This window comes from Hyperoodon ampullatus (assembly GCF_949752795.1).
Source record: "Hyperoodon ampullatus genome assembly, chromosome: X".
Lineage (NCBI taxonomy): Eukaryota > Metazoa > Chordata > Mammalia > Artiodactyla > Ziphiidae > Hyperoodon > Hyperoodon ampullatus.
In genome coordinates, this window is record NC_136913.1 from 5,350,726 (window position 1) to 5,377,251 (window position 26,526).

At 44.9% G+C, this 26,526-nt stretch overlaps 1 protein-coding gene across 1 annotated transcript; it reads right to left on the bottom strand.

Moving 5' to 3' along the window:
- Positions 1 to 26,163, bottom strand: PNPLA4 (patatin like domain 4, phospholipase and triacylglycerol lipase; the record flags this gene model as incomplete). Its single annotated transcript, XM_079728202.1, has 6 exons — positions 1 to 326; positions 1,055 to 1,207; positions 12,247 to 12,312; positions 22,265 to 22,400; positions 23,062 to 23,156; positions 25,984 to 26,163. The coding sequence occupies 6 exons, from the start codon at positions 26,161 to 26,163 to the stop codon at positions 186 to 188; spliced, it is 771 nt and encodes a 256-aa protein (XP_079584328.1). The 3' UTR covers positions 1 to 185.
- Positions 26,164 to 26,526: the final 363 nt, after the last annotated feature.

Sequence of the window (26,526 nt, forward strand, 5' to 3'; positions counted from 1 at the left end):
TCGTGCCCCAGTCCGGGAGGATCCCACGTGCCGCGGAGCGGCTGGGCCCGTGAGCCGTGGCCGCTGGGCCTGCGCGTCCGGAGCCTGTGCTCCGCAACGGGAGAGGCCACAACAGAGAGAGGCCCGCGTACTGCAAAAAAAAAAAAAAAAAAAAAGGTCTGAAATGTGTTTTGCATTGTAAAGTTTTAAGCGTTGTATTCAAACCAACTTTCTTTAAGTAAAAACTTGATGGTGTCATCAAAGCCACGATGATATAGTGATTCCATTATCGTCTCGCTTGGTGGGAAAAGGGCTTGGTGAAGCCTCACCAAGTTTGCCATGGACAACTAGGACAGAAAGACAAACGGAAGCTGGAGGATATCACAGTACAGGTAAATGGACATCATCTCTGTAACCTAAGCTTTCTTATCATAGGTGCTACTAGCAATTAAAAAAAAATCAGGAGGAAGAAAATTAAATTTAAAAATTCACCCCCACCCATACGCTGCATGAGGGTTTTTCAGCCTGGGGACCACTGACGTTTTGAGCCAGATGCTTCTTTGTGGTGGGACCGTCCTGTGCACTGCAGGATGCTGAGCAGCGTCCCCGGGCTCCACCCACTAGACGCCAGCACACACCCCAGACGTGATGACCAAAACTGTCTCCAGACCCTGTCAGTGTCTCCTGCGTACAATATCACCTCCTGCTGAGAACTATGCGACGAGATGAAGGGAATCCACATTTTTATGTAAGTTATTCTGTTAGGTCCTAAGTTTTTCTCTGATGTGTTTACCTACTTAATTCCTGCCAGCTTTTAAAACAACTAAATGATCTAATTTAAAAGTGCACTGAAATCCTGCCCAGTAGACTGCCCTGAAAAATAAGTGAAGACATGGAAAATGTTTCACAAATAGACTGTTGATAGTAACAGTCATGTCCATATGCGTGACACGTGTAGATTATTTAAGATATTTATGCGATTTGTACATAAAACTGAGTTGCCAAAGTTCTGGAAGCACGTGGAAAGTTCTCGGAGATGAAGAGGCTTCACTTACCAGTGAACATCATTACTCACCAGTATGTCCTGCTTGGTGATGGTCACATAGAAATCCAGCTGCCCTTTGTCCTGCGGGGAGATGTCCATTCGCCCGCTGAATGGTGAGATGGTCACTGTCCGGCCTACAGGCAGGAGAGGTAGGCTGTCGGTAAAGCCTCCGTCTATCCACTTCTGTGGAAAGCACACCGCTCATCAGCACCTGTCGACAGCATCCCTCCCATGTGAAGAAAATGAGCATGCATTTCCCCAAAAGGACCCTTTCCTCTAACAGTGCATGCCTTGGGAACGCCCTTAACTTACGATTTATCAGGACCCGTCAGATTAGGTTTGTTTTGGAAGCAAAGCAAATCTTTGTATGCATATCATTAACCCATATAATAAGAACCCTGAACGGAATCAGGAAGTCTCTCCAATTGTTTAAAAGCTTTAAGTGGATCATTTCACATAAGAAGTACCTAAATTTTTACTGATGACGGTGCTTGCATAAGAAGCCATGGGGAATTAGGCTGGGATTCATGATCTAATCAGAATGCAAAGCCAGGTTTACTGTGACACTGAGCAAGCCGTCCCCAAAACGGGAGTTTGTGCTGCGTGGCTTGTGGGATCTTAGTTCCCCGACTAGGGATGGAACCTGTGCCCCCCTGCAGTGGAAGCGCGGAGTCTTCACCGTTGGACTGCCAGGGAAGTCCCAGAAGGTTCTACTTTTATCCTAAGAACTGGAAATTGGTATTTTCTGTAGCAAACTTAAAAATAAATAGAACCGCCAGAAACCCTTCCATTGCCAAAGCGGTTCCTGAGTATGTAAGGTCTTCAAGCCTTGAAGAATTGGGGAGGAGGGGCGCTGTGTTAAACAGGAACATTACTCAGTAGAGATTCTGTGCTTTCAGACCCAAGCTCAAAGGAAAGGCGTGGACAGAGCAGGTCAGAGAAGCTTCTAGAGGCTTGTGCAGAATGGTACACTGGGAAAGGATTGAAGAAACACAAAGATGATAATACTCCTTACACTGTTTCAAGGCAAAAGAGTCTCCATCGGTCCTTGAGCCCACATGTTAACAGAATCAGCTTTAACGATAAATAAATAAGCACACATGCAACGCTGAAGTTCAAATGCTCCCAGCTGTATCTGAATTGGAAATACCCTGCAGGGGATGTGAAAAGAAAAAGGCGGGGGGCTGGAAATTGTGGAGAATGCTGCACAAAAGAATCTTTTGTGGAGACAGCAAGAAGGTGGGCTGAGGAGCAAGAAACCAGTTAGAATAAAGCATCCTGGGACTTCCCTGGTGGCGCAGTGGTTAAGAATCCACCTGCCAATGCAGGGGACATGGGTTTGATCCCCAGTCCAGGAAGATCCCACATGCCGCGGAGCAACTAAGCCCGTGCGCCACAACTACTGAGCCCATGTGCCGCAACTACTGAAGCCCACGTGCTGCAACTACTGAAGCCCGCGAGCCACAACTACTGAGCCCGTGCACCACAACGAAGAGTAGCCCCTGCTCTGCGGAACTAGTGAAAGCCCATGCCCAGCAACGAAGATCCAACACAGCCAAAGATTTAAAAAATAAAAAAATAAAGTAAAGCATCCTTAACTCAGTTAAAACTGTTCATTCCTCTTTTCTAACATCTTTTTTTAAATGTCTTTCTTGTTTTGACTTCTAGAGCTGGTTACTAAATGATCAGTACTGCACTGTTTACAAAGGCCTCAGCCAGCCACCAACTCCCCCCAAAGGGAATAAAAGAAAGTAATAAAAGGTGAAAATGTGTTGAAAATTTCTGTTGAGGGAATTGCATTTTGGTGGAGGAGAAAACATAAATAGATTAGATTAAAATGAACCTGACCTAGATTATTTCGCTTATTGTCATTATTTTTAAAAGAACAAAACACATATAATTATGTTTATTATAGAGCACACATATGTTTGTGTATAATATGTGTATGTGGAAATACGCATACATATATACACACGCACACAACTATACAAACACAGTCTACAAAAGGGAGGTTTGTAGTGAGAAGGCCCCCAGATATCTGGTTCTGTGCCTTATTGACCTGGAGCTTTTTTTTTTCTTCCCTGATTGCTTTGGGTGTAGATACCAATTTCTGGAATAGGATAGTACCTAGAGAGAGAACAAAAAAGACACCTTCCAAAATTACCTTTCTTATCCTCAGTAGAATATCTCACCAATGATGTAAAAATTCATACAGGTTTCATCAAGGGAAATTAAAACTATGTACCAAGGGTCATATAACTTAACTGAGAACTCACCTGATTTATTCAACTTAAGGAAGAGAAGGTCAGTCTGGCTCATTAAATTGCTAAGTGTTCTAATCTACCATAGGGCTAATGACTGAGGTTCCAGGGAACTGAAGATCTTTTTTTCCAAGTTTTGTTCGCTCTTGTTAGCTTATTCTGATTGGATAAATGACTAGGGAAAACACATAGCTTATCAAATGACTTGATTCGATTTTCAGCGTTACTGACTCCTGTGTCACCATAAGCCCACCAGCTCCGATGTTCTCAATGCAGTGTGCATCTTACTCCTGGTTCATGCTCTCCAGAGCTGTATCACTCCCAACAACCACACACACACACACACTCGGGCACTCAGATTCTAGCAAAACTTCTGGAAACGACGCCAACAGCAGCCAACATTCCTCCTTGCAAATATACTGCGTGTGGTACAGACGGTTTAAAATTCTGCACTTTATATACTCCTGGCCATGATTCTGACTGTTTGCAACACATTCCTCCGGGTCAGTCCCCTATTCCCACCTCGTGGACAGCACTCCATAAGCTGGGAACTACTGCCATGAGTCCTAGGATTCCAAAATTTTCCTCATGGGTCTTCCCAGGGTAGTTTTGCCCTGTGTTGGTTAGTTTCAGTACCTAGCACCGTCATCCTCAAAGGAAAGGGAAGGCCCAAATACGTTAAAAAAAAAAAAAAAAAAAATTCCCGGGCAAAATGTGTTTCAAAAATCAAACTAGCTTCTGTCCCCGCAGTTGCTGTCACTTGTCCTAATACCCTTGATTCCCATCTCTGACCATATTCTAAACGTGCTCCATGGTAAGGTCCACTGCCTAAGCCCAGAGAGTTGTGAAGGCACAACTACTCAGTAGAGAAGAAAACCTCGTGTCCCATGGTGGGGTAGGGGGTGTAGCGTGACTGTCCTCTGAGGGTGACAGCACTGGAAACCAGAGCTAATGCACTTATTCTAAAGGGTAATGGCACCTGTCACACCCAAGCCCGGCAGGGTATTCATCTGTCAGTACGTGTCAACCTCTGCCTTACACATGACATGTTATGGGTACATGCGAGGCTCACGAATTCCAGCAACTCTTGTTACATAATTAAAGAGGAAACTTTAAAACCCGAGGTGGTCACTTCAGCTGAAAGGGCTTATTTGTTCATCTAGCAAGTGTTTCCACAACACCCAGTGTGCGCCTGGATGTGCATTCCACACTGTGATATGCTCACGATGGAACCGCGATGCAGGGCTGAATTTGCTTTAAGTGTATTTTGCTCAAAAACCAAGTCAACAAAAAATACTTTTGCCAGAAAGACAAATACCATATGATATCACTTACATGTGGAACCTAAAGTGTGACACAAATGAACTTACCTACAAAACAGAAACAGACTCACAGACCTAGAGAACAGACTTGTGGTTACCAGGGGGAAGGAGGGTGGGGGAGGGAGGAATTCGGAGTTTGGGGTTAGCAGATGCAAACTAGTATATATAGAATGGATAAACAACAAGGTCCTACTGCAGAGCACAGGGAACTATATTCAATATCCTGTGATAAAGAGTAATGGAAAACAATATGAAAAAGTATGTATCTATGTGTATAACTGAGTCACTGTGCTGTGCAGCAGAAATTAAACACAACATTGTAAATCAACTATACTTCAATAAAATAAATTTTTAAAGTACTTTTTTTGGAAGACTGAATGAGACATTTATATCTATAATTATTATGAATACCATGGCACAGGGCCTAATGGTTTATTAAACAGCCTCTCATGTTATCATTTAATTTGATCTTTACTATGACCCTACTGGGTAGGAGGGTCATGCTAGCAGTATGTTCAGTTTCCTCATTTTACAGAAAAGGAAATTGATGCTGGCAGGGTTACTTGTTCTAGGTCAGGGGTTGGGCAACCACCTGCTTCGGGAAATGAAGTTTTATTGGCACCCAGCCATGACATTTCCCACTTCAAAGAGCTTCCCCACAAAACAGCAAAGTTGAGGAGTTGTGGTGATACAGACAGTATGTCCCACAAGGCAGAGAGCAGTTAGTATCTGATACTTTCAGAAAATATTTGCGTGAAGTAAGTCAGAAAAAGAAAGATAAATACCATATGACACCATTTATATGTGGAATCTAAAATCTGACACAAATGAACTTATCTACGAAACAGAAACAGACTCCCAGACACAGAGAACAGACTTGTGGTTGTCAAGGGGGAGCGCAGGAGGCAGAGGGATGGGCTGGGAGTTCGGGGTTAGCAGATGCAAACTATTATGTATAGGATGGATGAACAAGGTCCTACTGTACAGCACAGGGAACTATATCCAACCTCCTGGGATAAAACAGAATGGAAAAGAATATGAAAAAAGAATGTCTCTGTGTATAACTGAGTCACTTTGCTGTACAGAAGAGATTGGCACAAGACTGTAAATCAACTTTACTTCAATTAAAAAAAAAAAGAAAATATTTGCCAGCCCTGCTGGAAAGCACGCTGGCAAAAGGGGTGGAGCTGGTCCATTCACTCCACACTCACTGTTCTTCCTCACACACTGTAAGACATAGTGGAGGCGGGGAAGACCAGAACTGTTTCTGCAGGGCTGAGGGGAAGCGGATCAGGGGAAGTGAAGGAGGTTTGAAAAAAAAAATTTTAGTTACAAACATGCCTTGTTTGCTGTCATGATATAGAGAACAAACAGTCACGCCTACACAAGGTTCTTGGGCATGACTCAGAACAGAGTGGGGAGAGGAGGGAAAGGGAGGAAGGGGAGGGGGAGAGGGGAGAGGGAGGAGGGTGAGAGGGAGAGAGGAAGGGGAGGGGGAAGAGGAAGGAGGGAGGGACGAGAGGGAGGAAGGGGGAGAGAGGAAGGGTGAAGGGTGAGGGGGGAAAGAAGGGGGGAGAGGGAGGAAGGAGGGAGGGGGAGAGGGAGGAAGAGGGGAAGAGGAAGAGGGAGGAGAGGAGGAAGGGGGAGGAGAGGAGGAAGGGGGAGGAGAGGAGGAAGGGGGAGAGGGAGGAAGGGGGAGGGGAAGAGGGAGGAAGGGGAGGGGGGAAGGGGAGAGGGAGGAAGGGGAGGGGTGAGAGGGTGGAAGGGGGAGGGGGAGAGGGACAAGGGGGAGGGATGAAGGGGAGGGGGCAGAGGGAAGAAGGGGAGGAGGAGAAGGGAGAGGGAGAAAGGGGGAGGGGGAGAGGGAGGAAGGAGGGAGTGGGAGAGGGAGGAAGGGGGAGGGGAGAGGGAGGAAGGAGGGAGGGGGAGAGGGAGGAAGGGGGAGGGGAGAGGGAGGAAGGGGTGAGGGGGAGAGGGATGAAGGGGTGAGAGGGAGGAAGGGGGAGGGGAGAGGGAGGAAGGAGTGAGTGGGAGAGGGAGGAAGGGGGAGGGGAGAGGGAGGAAGGGGGAGGGGGAGAGGGAGGAAGGGGGAGGGGAGAGGGAGGAAGGAGGGAGGGGGAGAGGGAGGAAGGGGGAGGGGAGAGGGAGGAAGGGGTGAGGGGGAGAGGGAGGAAGGGGTGAGAGGGAGGAAGGGGGAGGGGAGAGGGAGGAAGGAGTGAGTGGGAGAGGGAGGAAGGGGGAGGGGAGAGGGAGGAAGGGGGGAGGGGGAGAGGGATGAAGGGGTGAGAGGGAGGAAGGGGGAGGGGAGAGGGAGGAAGGGGGAGGGGAGAGGGAGGAAGGGGGAGGGGAGAGGGAGGGGTAAGAGGGAGGAAGGAGGGAGGGGTGAAAGGGAGGAAGGGGGAGAGAGGAAGGGTGAAGCGTGAGGGGGGAGAGGGAGGAAGGAGGGAGGGGGAGAGGGTGGGTGGGAGAGGGAAGGGTAAGAGGGAGGAAGAGGGGGAGGGGAAGAGGGAGGAGAGGAGGAGGGGGAGAGGGAGGGAGGGGGAGGGGTGAGGGGAGAGGGAGGAAGGGGGAGGGATGAAGGGGGGAGGGGAGAAGGGAGAGGGAGTGTGTTTATGTCAAATAGATACCCACCCCCCAGGACACAGGTCAGAATCTACCATTTGGGATGAAGAAACACAGGAGGGGACAAGAGACATAGGAGAGTTTTTAATGAAAGGGTGACAGGTGAAAATAAATAAAATTAAAAAAATTAAAAACTGGTTGAGAACACCTGCAGTACTGACTTGTGCTAAATAATGATTTTTGGTAAATTGCCGACTTAATTTTTGGATTTCTGAAGGTTGCTCAAAAATGGTGATTCCATATACCCAACTTTCAGGAAACTCTAGCAGTTGAAATTCTACAAGTGCTATTTATTAATAGAAGATGTTCCCTGGAAAACTAACCTATTTTTACAAAAATCAAATAGACATGCAGAATTTAAAAAGCCGATGAAAAATAAGAGCTGCTATTTCAGCATAGCTGTAAATTGATAACCAGAGTTCCATCAAGCCAAAGCTAGCTGGTCGCCCAGCCAGCCACCACCGTTCGCTATGACAGTGATTGAGCTATGTATCCTCGTGACATGTCTAAATCATGAAGAAATAGAAGCCAAAGGACTGTAATAATAATTGTATATAAATACATAGTAACAGAGTATTCTACAATTCTCCTTCCCACAGATATGCCAATAATGAAAAGATTAATAATTCATAACCCATGCAAAAGGCTCAATGACTAGAATACAGTGATAAATATTCTCTATACAATACACTGTTAAAATATTACTTGAAATCTAACCCAGAGCAAAAACCAAACCTATAGCTCTTCTTGTGACCTGCATCACAGTTCCACAGATTAAAATATCAAAATAACAATAAAATAGTCACTTGCCAACACTAATGCCATGTCTTAAAATGAAACAAAAAAACAAACAAAAAAACACTGATCAGGGATCTCCCTGGTGGTCCAGCGGGTAAGACTCCGAGCTCCTAGTGCAGGGTGCCCGGGTTTGATCCCTGGTCGGGGAACTAGATCCCACATGCCGCAACTAAGAGTTTGCATGCTGCAACTAAAAAGATCCCGCGTGCTGCAACTAAGACCCAGCAAAGCCTAAATAAATAAATATTAAAAAAACAAAAACAAAAACTGATCAGTTAAGAGCTCCTCTTGAAAATCCTTATTCTTGTTCCACACTGATGACCAGAACCTGTGAAAACGTGCTCTGAAAGTAGGCACATTCCCACAGCTTATTCACTCACTGGAAAGAGGCCATGTACACTGAAGGAAAATCCACTGGTAAAAATGGTAAGATTGAACTTCAATTTATTTCCATTTATTCATTTATTCAATTGTTAATGAATATCAAGTATAAGTACGGTGCTAAAAACAGTCTCCTAAGATAAAGCCAGAGAAAGCGACAAAAACTTTTTAAAAAATTAGGAAAACCAGGGACTTCCCTGGTGGTGCAGTGGTTAAGAATCCACCTGCCAATGCAGGGGACACAGGTTTGAGCCCTGGTCCAGGAAGATCCCACGTGCCGCGGAGCAACAAAGTCCGTGCGGCACAACTACTGAGCCAGCCTACCACAGCTACTGAAGCCCACTTGCCTAGACCCCGTGCTCCACAACAAGAGAAGCCACCACAATGAGAAGCCTGCGCACTGCAGTGAAGAGTAGCCCCCCTCTCGGCAAGTAGAGAAAGCCCGCCCGCGGCAACGAAGACCCAAGGCAGCCAAAAATAAATAAATAAACATTTTAAATTAATTAATGAATGAATTCTAAAAATTCAAAAAATAAAAAATTAGGAAAACCAAGCCGTTTTCCAAGATGTTGTACCACTTCGAACAACTGGCAGACAGTTTAGGAAGGAATCATGCTGTTATTTACTGTGGCTTAAGTCAATTTTAAGTCTTATGAAGGTATGAAACTTCTACGTGATTAATAAAAGATTTGTTTCAATAAAAATATCAGGTCCACAAATAAGTATTAGTGAAACCCAGTATGTTCCATAGCTAAGTGACACTGGACGTGGAGATGAGTGGTCAGCGGGTTGAACAGGAGCTGCATGCAGAAGCAGCTCAGGACACCTGTTGGTCTGCCTCAAACCCAAGCGATGCTGAGCTCTCTCTGCCCTCCCTGCTGCTGCAACCTCCATCGCTTCAGAAAAACCACCAAGGCCAACCAGCAAATCAAAACCTGACCTCCACAAAAGCATCAAAACCCAGAACGGGAGAAAGTGTGACACAAAGTTTGATGGAATTGGGAAAAGCTCACACCCACAGCAAAACACTGCATTTAAAGCAAAGTTCGCATGTCCCTGAAAATGGAGCGATTCTCCAGACTAACCTGGTCTAGAAAGCGTATTCAGCTGAGGGAAGGGAGGGGGCTGACAGAGTCCATAGCAAGCACACAAGGGCACTGGCAAGTCGCCGCTGTGTGGCTGTAACACGAAGCCAGGTCTCCGAGGAGCACACTGTCAATCATTGTGTGCACGGGGGCCCCTCTTCCTGGGCTTCATTAAACACCCAAGGTAAACCGAACGCTTTCTGGAGACATTAGGTTCTATTCAACAAGTAATTATGACGTGCCAACTGTGCACAGATGTCAGTCATCAGCAAGGCCTGTCCTGCCTCCCAAGGTCCCTTTTTTCTCACACCTCCAGGTGCTGCATTCCCTGTTTAATTGAGGCTGCCCTTTCATGTTCCCATCTAAGTATTCAATCACATAGCAGGAAATTCAACTGAGAACATTTCACCCTCTAACTATTCCTAGGCTTCCTGTCATACACCTGGAACAGTGGGGATGGGGAGGGACAGAAATAAAATAAGGGAGATGTTTTTTTTAAAGGAATGACCAAGGCAAAGTAAAGCAAGAGGCACAGCACAGATGCAAACATTAGACATCATCCTGGGAAAGTGACCCCCTTACTAAGCCTGGTGACCTCAGTGAAGTGAAAATGTTTCTACAACTCAATTTCCTCATCTGTAAAATATGGGAGTAATAATCCCTACAGCACATGGGAGTGGACTCTAATGCATCCAATAGAAAGCAATAAATACAGAAGTTTTACTTTTCCTGGTAAAAGAAATACAGAAGGTGGCCTGGTAAGGTCCCCCTCCTCAAGTCACTCAGGGCCCAGGTCTTTGCATCTCATTATTTGTCTCTGTCTAGGGTGTGATCTGTGACCTCATGATCCAGAACAGCTGCCAGAGCTCTGGTCATCACATCTAAGTCCCAGGCAGCAGGAAGGAAAGAAAGGTACACAACCTCCCTTCCTGTAAGTCCCACAGTAATTCGGCCTACCTCTCACTGCCAGCACATAAGGGGGTGGCCACACCTAGCTGCAAGGGAAGCTGGAGAATGTGGTCTTTTATCTACATGGTAACAGGCCCAGAAAAAAATTGGGTTTCTGTTACTAAGGAAGAAGAGGACAGTGTATGTTGGAAGAAACTAGGAGCCATTACCACCCGCATCTCCTTCATAATACGGTTATTACTAATTAAACACGGGAAATGTTTAGCATAGTCTTAGAATATACTAGGCTTCTGGGACTCAGCTCTCTTCTAGCCTTGATTCCATCCCTCCTTTTCTCCCCATCTCCTTTCCATCACTTCCTTACTATACCTACATCCCACGTTCTCAGTCACCACCTCTTAATTTATCTATCACAACAGAAGTTCTGTTGATTCTTGGATTCTGAATCCCCTTTTCATGATCATATACAATCTCATGAAACACCTGAGCATTTTGCATATTTTTTTCTACCATTTAGCCATTTCTGTCATGATTATATATTATCAAGCAATAGCGTGAAGTAAAATCATTACATTTCAGATCATAAAATTAAAGGTCATAATCATAATGTAAAGTTGATTTTGATAGCATCTGTATTCGAAATTTATATGTAAAAATAAATGTTGATTTTTTTACGGCTCTAAGAGAAAATACTACTTAACTTACTTTAAAATCATTATGTAAAGGGGGTACCTCTCAAATCTTCAAATGACAGCAAAGATCATACTCCTTGGTAACTGAGTATCTGCTAGCTCTGAGAGGCAGTATCCAAAATAGGAAAAAAAAAAAAAACCCAAAACAACAACAACAACAACAAAACACCTGGGTTTCCATGAGCTTATGTTTATTTTATGCTGCTTTAAAAAATTCAATGTATATTATGTTTCTACTTGGTCACAAAGAGGGTTTTAGCCTACAACATGTAAGCCCATCACTGCAAACAACATACTGTATGCATATAGGTAATAAACAGAGTCCAAGTTGGACCTGATGGTCCACTCTTAGGCTGTCCATCTACATGGCCTCATCCAGTGACTCAGCGTCACCCTCCTCATCTGCCCGTTTGAGACAACCGTCCCAGGGCAGACTGCTTTGGGCCAAGGATCCTATGAGAAGCACAGAAAAGGGCAGGAATGACCAGGAAAACTCAGAGAAAGAAAATCACAAGGCCTGACAAGGTCAGAACACGGACAGATGCCCAATCACATTAGCTAAGAGATTTGCAAAAGTCAGTTCCTTGGTTGTAAGATCATGCATTCACTGAGCACAGGCCCTGTGCTGGGCCTTCAAAGTGAAAGAATGAATGACAGCTATTAAACACTTTTCCTGTGCACATTTATGAATGAATACGTACATATCATGTATATATAAAACAAATGGCATTAATCATCCATGAATATGTGCCTGATCTTGAGTAGGTGTTAAAGAGACAGTGTATTTGATGACAAAAAGTATGTATCTCTGGCGTGGGTTAAATAGATACTGTATTTGGTGCTGAGATGCATATCTCCGGTTTATGTATTAAATAGCTACTGTGTTTGATCACACAACTTTTAACTCTGGTGTGTGTTGAATAGATATTGTGTCTGGTTATCGGTGTGTGTGTGCAAGTGTGCAGGTGATAGGGCACCACAGCACCTGCACTTGATTTTTTTTGTTTTTTCTGCTAAATAGAAACAAAACTATGGGGAAACAAGTCATACAAATGGAGTTGGAGCCACCAGAATAATAATACAATTGGATCTTTCGAAGGAAACGTATGAACACGGGATTTACTGATCATTTGTCAGTTGTAAGCATCTTACCTGTCCTTTGTATTCCACTGGTTTTAGTCCTGCGTAAATGGGCAGAAAGCTGCTGGCTAACAGGACCTAGACGGATAAAGAAACAGCTTGTGAAAGGAGGCATTAACATTCCTACGATACATTTCATGTCACCTACTATGATATTAAAATTGTTTAAACGTACAAAAATTTACTACAACAATAAAATAAGTTCCGTGTATTTGAAGTGCACAGTGGGACACCCTTAAATAGAAGATGACATTTATTGATATCAGAAAAGACCTTAAAGAGATATACACAATTCATTGTTCTCCAACTCCATCCACTTCACCCGAGTAATACTGGCACTTAAACTGTAGACAGCCAAGTCATTACATAATTAAAGTCCAGATAAGTCTAAATTCCTGAGTGTGTACAGGTTGCAGGTAAGTTATTTACGACGTTCTATCCTACACTGTAAGAATTATTTGAAAGTTTCACTCTATCTTCCAGAGAAGCAAACCCCTCTGGTTATTACAGCTCAGGGGATGTTTTCATTTATGTCGCCAGGATGTAGCACATTTCATGGGCTAGTTACATCGCCTGGATATGTAATGAGACACTGGCAGGGAGGGGTACCAATTATACTTTCTCTTCCATTTAAAAAGTCGAAAAAGATTGCCATTTAAAATATTGCCATTTCTTCCCACAGAAGAAGCTGAGCTCTGGGAGCTTTTCTGACATGTACAAGTTTTATTCTGCAATGCAGTTTTCAAATCGCTAGTGTTCTATTTGGAAAGATACAGTATTAGATATGGAATACTTAAGCTCCAATCCTTCAATTGATAATTGAAGACTCCATGGCTGTTTGTTGTCAGAGAGTTCACGAGATTTTTTTTGCAAGTAGATATTATTCAGAACTGGATTATGGTCCCCAAAATGATTTGTACATCATCCACTTAGAATTCTTTAGAGATCAGAGGGCATTTCCCCCAAAGAAAGAATGCTGTAAGTATGATTTGTGAGGTCCGCTCTCAAAACCCAGCAATCCCACTACTGGGCATATACCCAGAGAAAACCATAATTTAAAAAGACACATGCACCCCAGTGTTCACTGCAGCACTATTTACAAGAGCTAGAACATGGAAGCAACCTAAATGTGCATCAACGGAGGAATGAATAAAGAAGATGTGGTACATATATACAATGGAATATTACTCAGCCATAAACAGGAATGAAACTGGGTCATTTGTAGAGACGTGGATGGACCTAGAGACTGTCGTACCGAGTGAAGTAAGTCAGAAAGAGAAAGACAAATACTGTATATTAATGCATCTATGTGGAATCTAGAATGCACATGGTATAGGTGATCTTATCTGCAAAACAGAATCAGAGACACAGATGTAGAGAACAAACCTATGGATACCAAGGGGGGAAGGGGGGATGGGATGAATTGGGAGATTGGGGTTGACATACATACACTATTGATACTATGTATAAAATAGATAACTAATGAGAACCTACTGTATAGCTCAGGGAACTCTACTCAGTGTTCTGTGGTGACCTAAACGGGAAGGAAATCCAAAAAAGAGGGATACATGTATACGTATAGCTGACTCACTTTGCTGTACACCTGAAACTATCACAACATTGTAAAGCAACTATACTCCAATAAAAGTTTTTTAAAATAGCTGCTTTATTCTGAAGTGCAAGTAAATGAGAGACCCAGTCACCAGCATAACGTGATTCCTATAGGACACTCCTCTGTGGGCGGCGACCTGACACAACTGTATTGCGACACCGCTGGGACTTGGCACAGACTTTCTTATGCGATGGCTCCTCGTGACCAAAGATCCCACAGACGGGAAAGGGTCTGCATCTCCTTCACAGCCGGATGCTACTGATACCTGCAGGTACCACCCCCTTCTCCATAGTAGGAATGAAGACCCTCCCTAGTGGGGAAACAGCATCCTCCCATGCTGCTGGTGTACGTGAGCGCCAGAGCATCAGTCCTGGGTGCAAGCGCGGCCTCAGCCACGGGCCCCTGACAGCTGGCCCGAGAAGCGTGGTGGGGCTTCAGATTGGCGTAGAAGCAAACTCAATGGTGTCAAAGCACAACAAAGGGACTCTAGCAGGAGACAGGAAGGGATCATGCCAGGTGCTACTGCACATCTCTGCTGTGCCAGGCTGATGCTGGGTGCCAGAATCAGCTACACAACATCTGGGCCCCGTGTGGAGTGATAATGCAAGTATTCCGAACTGTAAGGTGTCGAGAGCAAAGCATTAACCCACGGCGTGATGACACCCTTGCACAAGATTTCTCAGCCTTCAAAGAAGGGTCAATGCAAACGAGCCCCCCACTTAGGCATTCATTTCAAAACCTCAGCTTTCAGTGTGGGGCCCCCATGACGTTACCCACACCCTCTCCACAAAGACGCCAAGCAGGAGTGAGCATCCCCTCCGGTGATTTGCACAAGATCACATCCATCCGAGGGGCCGACAGGATAGAAACCAAGCCTCTTCAGGCCCAACCTCGTCAGCCCCCTGGTAGCCCTGACCTGGGCAGCTGAGCATTTTTCAGAGCAAGGCTGTTCACAGTTACGGTCACTGCCTTCACCCTAACTAATCTGGCCCTATCATCAGTTGGCTACTCCTTTAAAAAATTAATTACAGACCCTAGGTACCTTCTGCAAGCACAATGCAGCTATTTAATGAAGTTATTCGGCAAAAATGCAACACTGCACCATAGCAATAACTGAAACAATTTGTGGATAGCACACATATTGGGAAATTACAGTACTTAGATGCCTTTAAACAGCCAAACACACTCTATAACTGTAATGACTTACTTCACTATAACAAGCAGAAATGTGGCCTGCAAAAAAAAAAAAAAAGAAAAAAGAAAAAAAATCACTACCCTTAGAAACAGAATTATGTGGGTTTTTTACCTCCCGTGTGTCAAATTATAATGTGAAGTTCACAAGTTAATGCTTAGAACTCTTTTTGAGCTGTTTAGATGAAAAATGCTATCCAATTACTTTGATACATATAGTAACAGTAAGAATCCTCTGAACTGATAGGAAAAGTGCAGTGAACTGGAAAATACCCATCATTCCCCCCAAAATCAGTGTATTTGTTCTGTCATAGTTTATATGGGCTAGTGATTTGTATATCAAACTATGGTTAGTGGAAAAATTAGCTTTTGATAGTTAGGAACTAAGCGGCTTGTCTTAATTCGATGTCAGCTTACTGCCATTTTACTGCAAGCAAACAGGATTTTCTAAGGCAGGAGACAGTTCATGAAATATGTACTATTAGGCCTCAACATGCTTTTACTGTCTTACCTCACTGGTGTTCCAGTGAAATTTTTCTCACCAACAAATATCGATACATCTAGGGCAGTGGTTCTCAAGCTGGGGGGCCGGGGGTCTGAGCCCCCTGGGGACATTTAGCCATGTCTGCAGGCTGTTTTGGTTGAGGACACCGATACAGAAGGCAGGGACCTAGTTAGTGTTCCTGCCCTGTCACTTAGCCCAGCACTTTAAGAATTACATGTATGTTAAACCATTGATTTGGTTTCTGTTTCCTTCTCACCAAATACACAAGGATAAAAATAAAAGTCAGTGACTTCCTGTAGCAACTGTATAAAGCATGGCCAAGTGTGTATTCAATACACGTTCAGACTAGCTCTTTTCATTTTACATGTTATAGAAAAGGGGTGTTTAGAAAATTACGTGGCCTGGCTTCCTTAGAGAATAAATTGTCAACCAGTTTCATTTACGCCTAAAGTTGACTGTGGAGTTTAATGAGAATCTGGCTGTGCATTCAGAACCTGCTGGTATAGTTGAAATTCAAAGACAGATTCAAATTTGTCTCACCCAGTCTTCAAGATAATGACCAATCTTAAATTCAGTCCTTATTTCACCTTCACAGGGCTAAACGTGAGAAGGTCTTGCTGTAAGAGCATATGCTCACGGTGTGCAAGGAAATTCAGGACATCCTGGCAATAGAGACAGGGTTCCTCTTCCCAAGAGGGCCACCATTCTGCAGGAACGCCTTCCTGAGTGTATGTGTGCCAAAGAGCATTCAGGGATGTCAAAAGACCCTCTCAGAGCACATACGCGGGGCGTCAGTTTTAAACACAAATTTGATGCTTTGTACCAATTCAGACAAGCGCCAGAACACTAGCCCTCCCCCTCCATGGCACGGTTGATTTCAAAGTCATTCCTGCTGAGCTGTGGCGGTGGCGTACGACTTTCTTTTAAATAAAGGGTTTACTTCCCTAAGTATGCGTTGCGGGAGGCTAATATTGAAATATGTTTGGATTTCCTGATTGCACGTTTCCTTCTGAAGAAGGATAGCCCAGAATTAAATCTGGAGCTTAAAATGAGTGAGTTGAGGTGCAAGATGTATACATTGGGACATTCAGGGCACAATAGGTAAATGGGCCCACAAATCAAGGAGTTGCTAAGGAGCCATGACGAGTATTTGCCTCTGTGCCTGGGCCTCCTGGCCGATGCTCCCCAGGGCTGGAATCAGCGCTCTACAGTATGGGGTTACGGGGCAATGTGGGGCTTAGCCCCACCCCCATGGCTCTGCAGGGCACTGCCCTAGTGGGATGTCTCTGCAGTGCCCTGTGCCGGCGGGGGTCCTGGCACTCGGGGGCCTCTGGTGGAAGGGAGCTGCCCTGATGATCTCTGAATGGCCTGTGTCCATGGTCTTCGACTACATATAGGTCCTGGCTTCTGTCTAGACGGCCAACTCATCAACCTCCTTATCACAAGGTTATCTGGCCAGATGGCCACACCCTTCCTGTTGTGTCCTAAACAGGCTCTCTTATTCTCTTCAGTATGCATAGGCTGAGAAGGTTCCAAATCTTTAAGTTCTGCTTTGCTTCTGAGGAACAATTCCATCTTTAAGTATTTCTCTCTTCTTGCGTTTTACTCTAAGTAGCCAAGAGAAACCAGGCTGCTCCTTCAACACTTTGCTTAGAAATCACCTCATCAAATATCCAGTGTCATCACTTGCAAGTTCTACCATCCCCAGATCACGAGGACATGAACATAATCCTGCTATTCTTGGTCAATGTATAACACGGGCGACCCTTCCTCCATTGTCTGATAGCATTTCCTCGCTTCCGTCTGAGACCTCATCACTATGACTTTTACTACCCAGGTCTCTCTAAGAAGACGGAGGCTCTCTCTACAGTTTTTTTTTTTTTTTTTTCTTTCCGAGTCATCACCAGAATCACCGACGGCAACGCAGGCTTTTTCTAACGTGCACCTCTCAACTCATTGAGCCCCTGGCCCGTTACTCAGCTCCAAAGCCGCTTCCACACTTTTAGGTATTTGTTACAGCAGCATCCTCACCTGTCAGTGCCAAGTTCCTGTCTCAGTCTGCTCAGGCTGCTACAACAAAATACCACAGACTGGGTGGCTTCGAAAGGACACAAGTTTATTTTCTCACAGTTCTGGAATCTCAGAAGTCCAAGATCAAGGGGCTGGTAGATTCAGTGTCTACTGAGAACCCACTTCTATGTCCTCACATGGTAGAAGGGGTGAGGGAGCTCTCCGGGGTCTCTTTTACAAGGGCACTAATCCCATTCATGAGGGCTCCAGCCTCATGACCTCATCATGACCTAATCAGTCATGACCCTCATGACCGACAGACCCCTGCCTCCAAATACCATCATATTGGGGGTTAGGATTTCAACACAGGAATTTGGGGGGGGACACAAACATTCAGACCATAGCACTGAATGAAATCACCATGGACATAAGATCCCAAATACTATGGAAATCCAATCCCAAATAAAATGAGTCTTTGGACCACATAATTGGTCCAAAGAGGTTCTCAGAAAATAATCAACTATCATTGCAACTATCAGATGAAAGAATAGTTTTTTCATGCCACCAAAAGTGAAGTTAATATAATTTAAGTATGAATCATCACACAAGCACATTGGTGAATGTACACCAGGTCAATGGTTGAAGAGGTGTAAAAATCAGACGCCTAAAGGCAGCAAAAACTTGGTCGTAATCCATTTCCCGAGATTTTATAGATGTAGGTGAGCATGTTGCTCATGAACAAAGATAAGGGGTAAAAGAAGAAAATGTTTAAGAAAGGGTGAAGCCTACCCAGTCTGCAAAAAGAAAGCTGGGACCTTAAAATTTCATGACAGACTTACACAGGGATGCTGACCCGTGATGTGTGTGGCTTATTATCTTATTTGTTCATTATTTACTAAATATTGACTGTAATTAACAAGCTTATAGGACTTGACTATTTCAAGCACACTTTTACATGATTTTTTTCAATTTACTCGCCATGGTAACACTGATTAGCTTCCATCTCCATTTCACAGTTGAGAAAACTGAGGCTCAAACGTAATTAGCCTCAGAGGACACTATCAGGGAATGACAGACCTAAATAGGAACACTGGGAGATGCACAAAAAACAAGTGATAATCCAAGACAGTGTAACAAGACACAGACACACGGACACCCATGCATACACTTTGAGATACAGGTTTCTAGTTTGATTTTCAGGTACACAGACAGTCTATCTGTAATAAACGGCAGCAGTCGGCTGGTGGATAATGAAGAGCTTGGCATTAAAAAGAAAAAAAAATCTAGTAATTAAGAGAATAAACGAGGCATTGATTAAAAATCACCAATATTTAGTAGTCTCCCACATTCCTGTCCTGGCTAGCAATTGATCCTTGACATGCTCTACCTCTGGTTTCAATCTTAATCTCCCATCTGTCACCTACAGACTTCCCAGATCATAGACATTAAACCCAAGGTTGAGGGATCAGAGCCAGGCAAGCAAAGCTCCCAGGAGACGCCAGTTACAAACTGTGGGCTGCTTCTCCTCTTGGCTTCTGGAACTCAGCGCCCTCCGGTCTCTAGCTAAGGACGTGGGGGAGTGGCCGGCGCCTTTCTTCTCTCCCCTGACACTGAAAGAGGCGGTCAGAACCACCACCCCAGACAGCGGTCTCCCACTGGCCTCTTTCATCAGAACACAGCATGTCACTGCCCAGCGTGTGTGCGCGTTGGGGGGAGGGGGAGATATTTTATTTTCCCTTCGTATTCTTCTCCCTCCCTCCTGCAGTCTTCACCAGTCTTACTTTTTTGAACTACATGCTCATGAGTATTCCAGGCATACATTTCATACATTTTTATAGCCACCATCTGCTGTCAAGGAACCATCTCTCCTTCCTTTCTTTGAGCTTCTGCAAAAGGTTAGAGCATTCTACTAAACATTTAAAATGCTTCTCGTATAACCTAGGATACATGTTAATTATTCAATGATTCTCCCTACAAGGTGTTATACGTTTGTGCCAACTAGTTCTCTTCTGTTCAGTGAACTCAAGTAATGACACCAGTTCTCTGGGTAGTTATTATCCAAAACAAAGCAAATCAAAAAAGTCCTGTTTGCGGGCTTCCCTGGGGGCGCAGTGGTTGAGAGTCCGCCTGCCGATGCAGGGGACACGGGTTCGGGCCCCGGTCTGGGAAGATCCCACATGCCGCGGAGTGGCTGGGCCCGTGAGCCATGGCCGCTGAGCCTGCGCGTCCGGAGCCTGTGCTCCACAACGGGAGAGGCCACAACAGTGAGAGGCCTGCGTACCGCAAAAAAAAAAAAAAAAAAAAGTCCTGCTTGCTTACTGCAGTAATTTGCTATGGCTGCTATAACAAGTTACCACAAATTGAAAGGCTAAAACCACACAAATAAATGTATGAGCACGGGCCCGGATCCACCTGGGCAAAAAAAATCCAGGTGTTGGCAGGGCTGCATTCCTTCCTGCGGGCTTGAGGGGAAACCTGGTTTCCTGCTCATTCAGATACTGGTAGCATTCAGTTCCATTGGCTGTAGGACGGAGGTCCCTCTGTCTCACTGGCTGTCAAGGGGAGCACCCCTAGTGCCCTCCTCATACAAAGGCTCCTGCGTCTCAGAACCAGCAAACGTCTCCATTTTTAAGGACACGTGTGATTAAATTAGTTTGGGTCGGCCCAGATAACCCAGGATTACCTCCCCATCAAGACCCTCACCTTCACCCCATTTATACAATCCCTTTTGCCATGGGAGACGCCGTATTCACAGGTCCTGGGGATTACAGCATGGACATCTTTGGGGGACGTTATTCAGCTCACGACACTCCCACATGAAAGGAATTAACAGGGTGATTTTATCTCGCGTTGGCAGAGGGGGGCATGGCTACCAAGCAGAATGTTAGAGGCCTGGACTGTGGTCCCAGCTGGGCCACTAACGAGCTCAATTACATTTTGTCCAGATCACTGAACATGAAGGATCCAGCTTCTTCATTCTTTTAATAGATGCCATCTTAGTTCATTGATTTATTCATTCCCATTCACTCACGGAGCACAGGTTGATGGAGATGACACGGTGCCAGGCGCTGGGAATACAGCAGTGGACAGAACACAGCAGTCCCTGGACCCACCTACCCACCCCCAGCTTACACTCTCATGAAGGAAGATAGACAAAAACTAAGTAAACAGCAGTAAAATTCGTATGCGAACAGTGGTAAGTAAATCAGGGCGGGATATAGGAAACATCAGGGGCTCGGCCACTGTAGATACAGTAGCCACGGACAGACTCAAGGAGAAGGTAGTAACTGTGGGTAGAATTCCCCTCTCGTTTCATGATAGGATGATAGTCTTTTGCTCCCAACCTTGTTCTCTTACCAAAAAGAAGAGGTATTCTAACCACTGCAAGCCTGATATATCTGCGTTGGCATTGACAATTGGTGACAATTCAGGCACGGATTATCAGCTTCTCCCTTTCTATTTTTTAAGTCTACACAAGAGTATAATAATATTATAGAAAAATATTTTTCTAAGATGGAATGACTATTAATGTATAAGTGAGAGACGGGAGTGAAAATATGCTAATCTCTTAAGTCACAAAGTAATTTTACTTGTCAGCTCAACATTTCATTAGGTATTTCAAATCATATCATTCAAACATAAAATTCGAACAGTGAGTTTTGATAGTAAAAATTAATGCATTTATCATCTAATTCAGGTGGAACTTGTAGTTCTCTCAATCTATTGCCTGCTGCTGTATCCAAACACGCGTCCTCTGTATCACCTGGAGCTTGCTACGATTCCCACAAGAGGACAAAGAAGAAAATAGCCTGGCTTTTCTAAGAGAAGTGCACCCTTTCAAATTCAAAATATTTAATGTATTACCTTAGCAATGCACTGGTATTTGCAAATCAGCTGACCTATCCCAGAGACAATGATTTCCCAACCAACTTTCACATGTGTTTGGATAGAAAAGCATCAACGCAAAATGGAAGGAAGGAAAGGGAACATTAGAGTGAAAAGGTAAGAGACCTGGATTCCCACTGGCAATCAGTACACCCTGGGGTGGGTCACGCAAAACCTTTCCACCCGTTTCTTCTCTTAAAAAAGCGGCAAAAGGACAGTAATCTCACCTGTGCTGCCTGATTTACAGGGCTGTGGAAGGACCGAATACGGTAGTACTGAGACAAACTCTTACACAAACTGCAGAAGTATTATCTACATCAACGTAAGGAAAGGTTCTTGCTACTCGAGTTTAATCCCAGGATAAACGTGAGCACACGGAACATCACAAGAAAAAAACACTGAGCTGGGCTTCCCTGGTGGCGCAGTGGTTGAGAGTCCGCCTGCCGATGCAGGGGACGCGCGGGTTCGTGCCCCGGTCCGGGAGGATCCCACATGCCGCGGAGCGGCTGGGCCCGTGAGCCATGGCCGCTGAGCCTGCGCGTCCAGAGCCTGTGCTCCGCAGCGGGAGAGGCTACAACAGTGAGAGGCCCGCGTACAGCAAAAACAAAACAAAACAAAAAAACACTGAGCTACTCCGGAGGCCTCTGGGAGCCTCGGAGGGATACTAGCGGATGCATCCGCCAGACGCATGATTTCTGGAGCGTGTACCATCTATCAGGCGTGGTATGCAATGCTGGATCTAAAGAACGCGGGCGCGCTCACTGTTTGGGGAAGTGTGTATATCAGCACTTGCTCATTTCCCCCAACAAGGAATGCGGCCATGTTACCTTAACGAGGTCCTCCCGGCAGGGAAAACTGGAGACTAAGTAGTTTTCTCTGGTCTCGGTGTTGGTGATGGAGACGTGCAGGCGGTTGTGAGCCAGCTCGTGCGCGTTGGGAGGGAGAATCGCCTCCACTCCGCTCCTGAAGAAGAAAAAGGGACCCGCGTGTCGGGCTGCGCCCCACGGGCCTGCAAGCCTTGTAGCTGCCCAGACTGGAGACCCGAGAAAGAGCCCGGAGACAGTGACAGCGACACCTATGGCTTACTGGATGGGGGAATCTTACATGGCCAAAGCAAAAGAGTCCTGGAGAGACACCCCCATCGCGTTGGGCAGCCGGCAGCCACGACAAGCAGCCATCTTGGCTAGCCGGGGGCGAAGGACGCCACCATTTATATGGGGAATGGATGGCAGGTGGGCTCGTCCGTTACCATAGAAACTAGCAGCTCACAGCCCGTCAGCTTAACACCCACCGTGGAGGGCAGGTATCTCCCTTTAATAAACTACCAGGTGGAGCCGCTCTGGCCCAGGATTAGCTGGGGCAGGAGGGAAGCACGTTTGTGAGAGTAGTGGGTGAAGATGAAGCAAGGACTGGTCGAGCAGGGGATGTACAGAGAGCAAGCGCACAGCCATCTTGAGCGCCTTGGCCACGCACTGCACGATTCACCTTTCATTACGGACCGCCTTGTAAATGTTTCAGGAGAGAGAATGCCGACTGAGCTTGCTACAATGTATCCAGAGCATCCTCTGTCTTCACAGGCTTCGGGGGGCGGGGGGACGGTAGGGGAAATGTACTCTATAGGTACCTCAATCGGGCCATGAAATCATAGCCGGGTGTCATGGCCCCGAAAGTCTGCCTTCGGATTTCTTCGGCAAAACTGTAGGTAAACTCGTTACATTGCTGAAAAAGAAAATTAATAGGTGACCCTATGTTTTGTGAAAAACATTACGATTCTGGTTCCAGAACCCTGTGCCTATCACACAAGGCACCTGGACCGTATACAGCCAATCCCAGATGTCGGATGCTTCACAGGCACGCATCCCCACGAGGCCTGGTCTCACCCACCATTCCTGGTCCCCAGGCAAGCTATATGGTCTGCCACTTGCAATCTTTTTTTTTTTTCCCTTTTAAACCACCTCACATGGCTCTTTGCCCACCTGTGGAAAATCCTTGACGGCTGGGTTCTAATTGGAACTGAGCACATTTCTCTACAGGCTTCTCCAACATAATTAAATTCCTCACCCACCCCGATCCTGTGGCCTCGGGGAACGTTCGGACTGCAGCTCTACAACAGTGCTGAAGATTCACACCACCGCCACCAACAGAGAAAGGACTTGCGATGACTCTACCGGATCAGAGTCCTTGGAGATTAGCCTGGGGCACGGGTCTTTCATAAAAGTCCCCCCAGTCGGGGCTAACAGGCAGCAAAAAAAAAAAAAAAAAAAAAGCCGCTGTAGACTTCTAAGTGAGAAATGGGGGTGCCCCCCCAGTGTATGCTCTTTCTACTAAGCCACACTTCACACCCAGCTTATTTTCTTGTGTTATTTTTGGTTACACACACACACACACACACACACACACACACCGCCACTGGAAACCTATTAAGGAATGCACTTATCTTTGAGTTAGCCCCCCGCTGTGTCTAACGCCATGCCTGGCAAATTCTGAGGGCTGAGGAAAGGCTGGCTGCGCTGAGCTTTTAACATATCAAAGTCTAAATCTGCCTGCCACCTAAAATACACCAGCGTCAGGTGCTGCTCTTAATTGTACGTGCACCAGCTCGGAACTGGATTCATCACTCACATCTCTGTCACAACACCACGAAGCTGGAAGAACTTATATACCAACAGGGAGAACTGAGCTAACAGGGACTTGAGTAGGTAGAAAACAGTTTCCTAAGAAAGCTCAAAGCCATCCTTCAAGGGGTAGATTTCAAATGCTCAAGAGAAAAGAAAGAAAATAACCTCAAGGCAAATGGCTGAAAACTGATTTTGAGAAAGGAGAAAGGAGGATGCCCTAGGTGAATCCAGAGAATCATTTTCCACCTGCCAACGTGAGCGCCCGATAAAGAGTTATCCCTAAGGTCTGACAAACACAATGAGACAATACGACTGGATCTCCAATTTATCGAAAATGTAAATAAGAACAGGTAATCGGACTGATATCAAAAGTCTCCAATTCAGGTAAAGGATTCAATGTCTGAACATCACAGAATTTCAATGAAGGGGCTATATGATCACAGTATTTCCAAATCAGTCTAATTCTAAATCACACTTAATATATTTCAAAATCTGCTGAGGATTCGAAACCAAATCCACCCAAATCCAAAGCTCGGGATTTGCTCCCACCTAAAGGAAAGACTGCACTGAACAGGAGTAAACAACCCCTTAGTAGACCCCTGCTTCAGAAAGGAAATAAAGAGCTGGGAGGGACTAGCTTGCAATCCAAAGCACATGAGTCTGCTACTTTGGGGGGAGTTTGCACACTTTATGTATACTTTCCCTGATTTCAGGTTCTCATCCTGTACAATCTCTAAAATTTTCCATCACTTTTCTAGTATATAAAAGAGAAAAAGAGCAGTGGATTTCTGAATAACTGGTCTAAAGTCCAGTTTCTCTTCCATAAGCAGCTCATCAGAGATTTGAAAACAAGATTTCTGATGTTTAAAATGTTGTGGATTTCAACATTTAAATGTAACAAATTCATCCTTGAGCAAGGAAATGTTAATCATTATTTGATTACTATTCCAAGCTGCTAGAGAATGTAAGTAATTAACAAATAGAATATTCTCCACCTGCAGAAGCTAGTTCTCACAGAGAATGCATTGATGGCTGTGTAGAAGCAGAAAACAGGCTTTAAAAACAGATTACATTAAATGAAATACTTAATGCTTATTTTTATTACTTCTAGATAAACTGCTTGGAATTCAGGGTTTCTTCTTACTGTGGGAATGAAAAACAAATTAAATTACAATATCATTCCTCTTAAAAGAGATTACAGGGTCTTCCCTGGTGGCACAGTGGTTGAGAATCCGCCTGCCAATGCAGGGGACACAGGTTCGATCCCTGGTCTGGGAGGATCCCACATGCTGCGGAGCAACTAAGCTCGTGCGCCACAACTACTGAGCCCGTGTGCTGCAACTACTGAAGCCGGCGTGCCTAGAGCCCGTGCTCTGCAACAAGAGAAGCCACAGCAATGAGAAGCCCTTGCACCACAACAAAGAGTAGCCCCTGCTCGCCGCAACTAGAGAAAGCCCGCGTGCAGCAATGAAGACCCAATGCAGCCAAAAATAAATAAAAATTTTAAAAAAAGAGATTACAGGCCAACATTTTAGTTTATATGCCTGTCTGTAAATAGGAGCAAGCAAAGACTTATCAGCCACATGTTCAAGGCCTTGAGAACAGGCTCTGTGCTCTTCTCATGATCAGTTAATGGAGAAATATCCTTTGCTTGAAAGAAACAAAGCTGGAATCTTAAGACTAAATAAACACTCAAGAGTAAAAGAAGGGATTTTATTTCCTTGTCTTGTTGTCACTCAAAATAATAATCTTTTCCAAATGGAGAGAAGAGATCCCGAATGATTAAATTTTAAAAGAAGTCAACCTTTTCTGTTTCCCAGGCAAAGGATTATCTCTCTGCAGTTAACTTAGTATATAGTTAACAATCATCTTCGTTGTTTGGGCGTAATTTCTGGATGAGAAACACAGCCTAGTTACTACTTAATTACCTCTATTTTTTGTGGCGCTGTTAGCAGGACAGAAGCAACCAAGGATCCCGCAGAAGCCCCGGCAAAGGCCTTGACATTCTTCAGGAGCTTTTTGCCGTGTTTGCAAAGTGCGGATGCTGCCCCCAAGTGGTAAATGCCCAGAAACCCACACGCTGCAAACGACAAGTTGATGTGCTTCATTCTAGCTGTGAAATTGGTGACACAAAACCCAAAAATGCCCGTTAAGTTGGTATAGTTTGTTCCACACGCTGTGTACTCTTATGCTAGTCATCATTCCAAGGCTTTCTTTTATATACAGAATTCTCTGTTCTAAGCATAATCTTTTCAATTAAAGTCTAATTAAACACCCAAATCTTTCAAGGAAACTTTTCCCTCTCTCACCTTGACCCACTACAATCATATTAATTAAAAAAAAATTACAACAGTCTATATTTGTTCAGTACATAGACTATGCAACCTACTTTTTAATTACTTGGCAAAAACCAAACGGTTAAATTCCCATTGGCAAGGCATTTGGTCCTTTTTTCTTGATCTTTTGATACC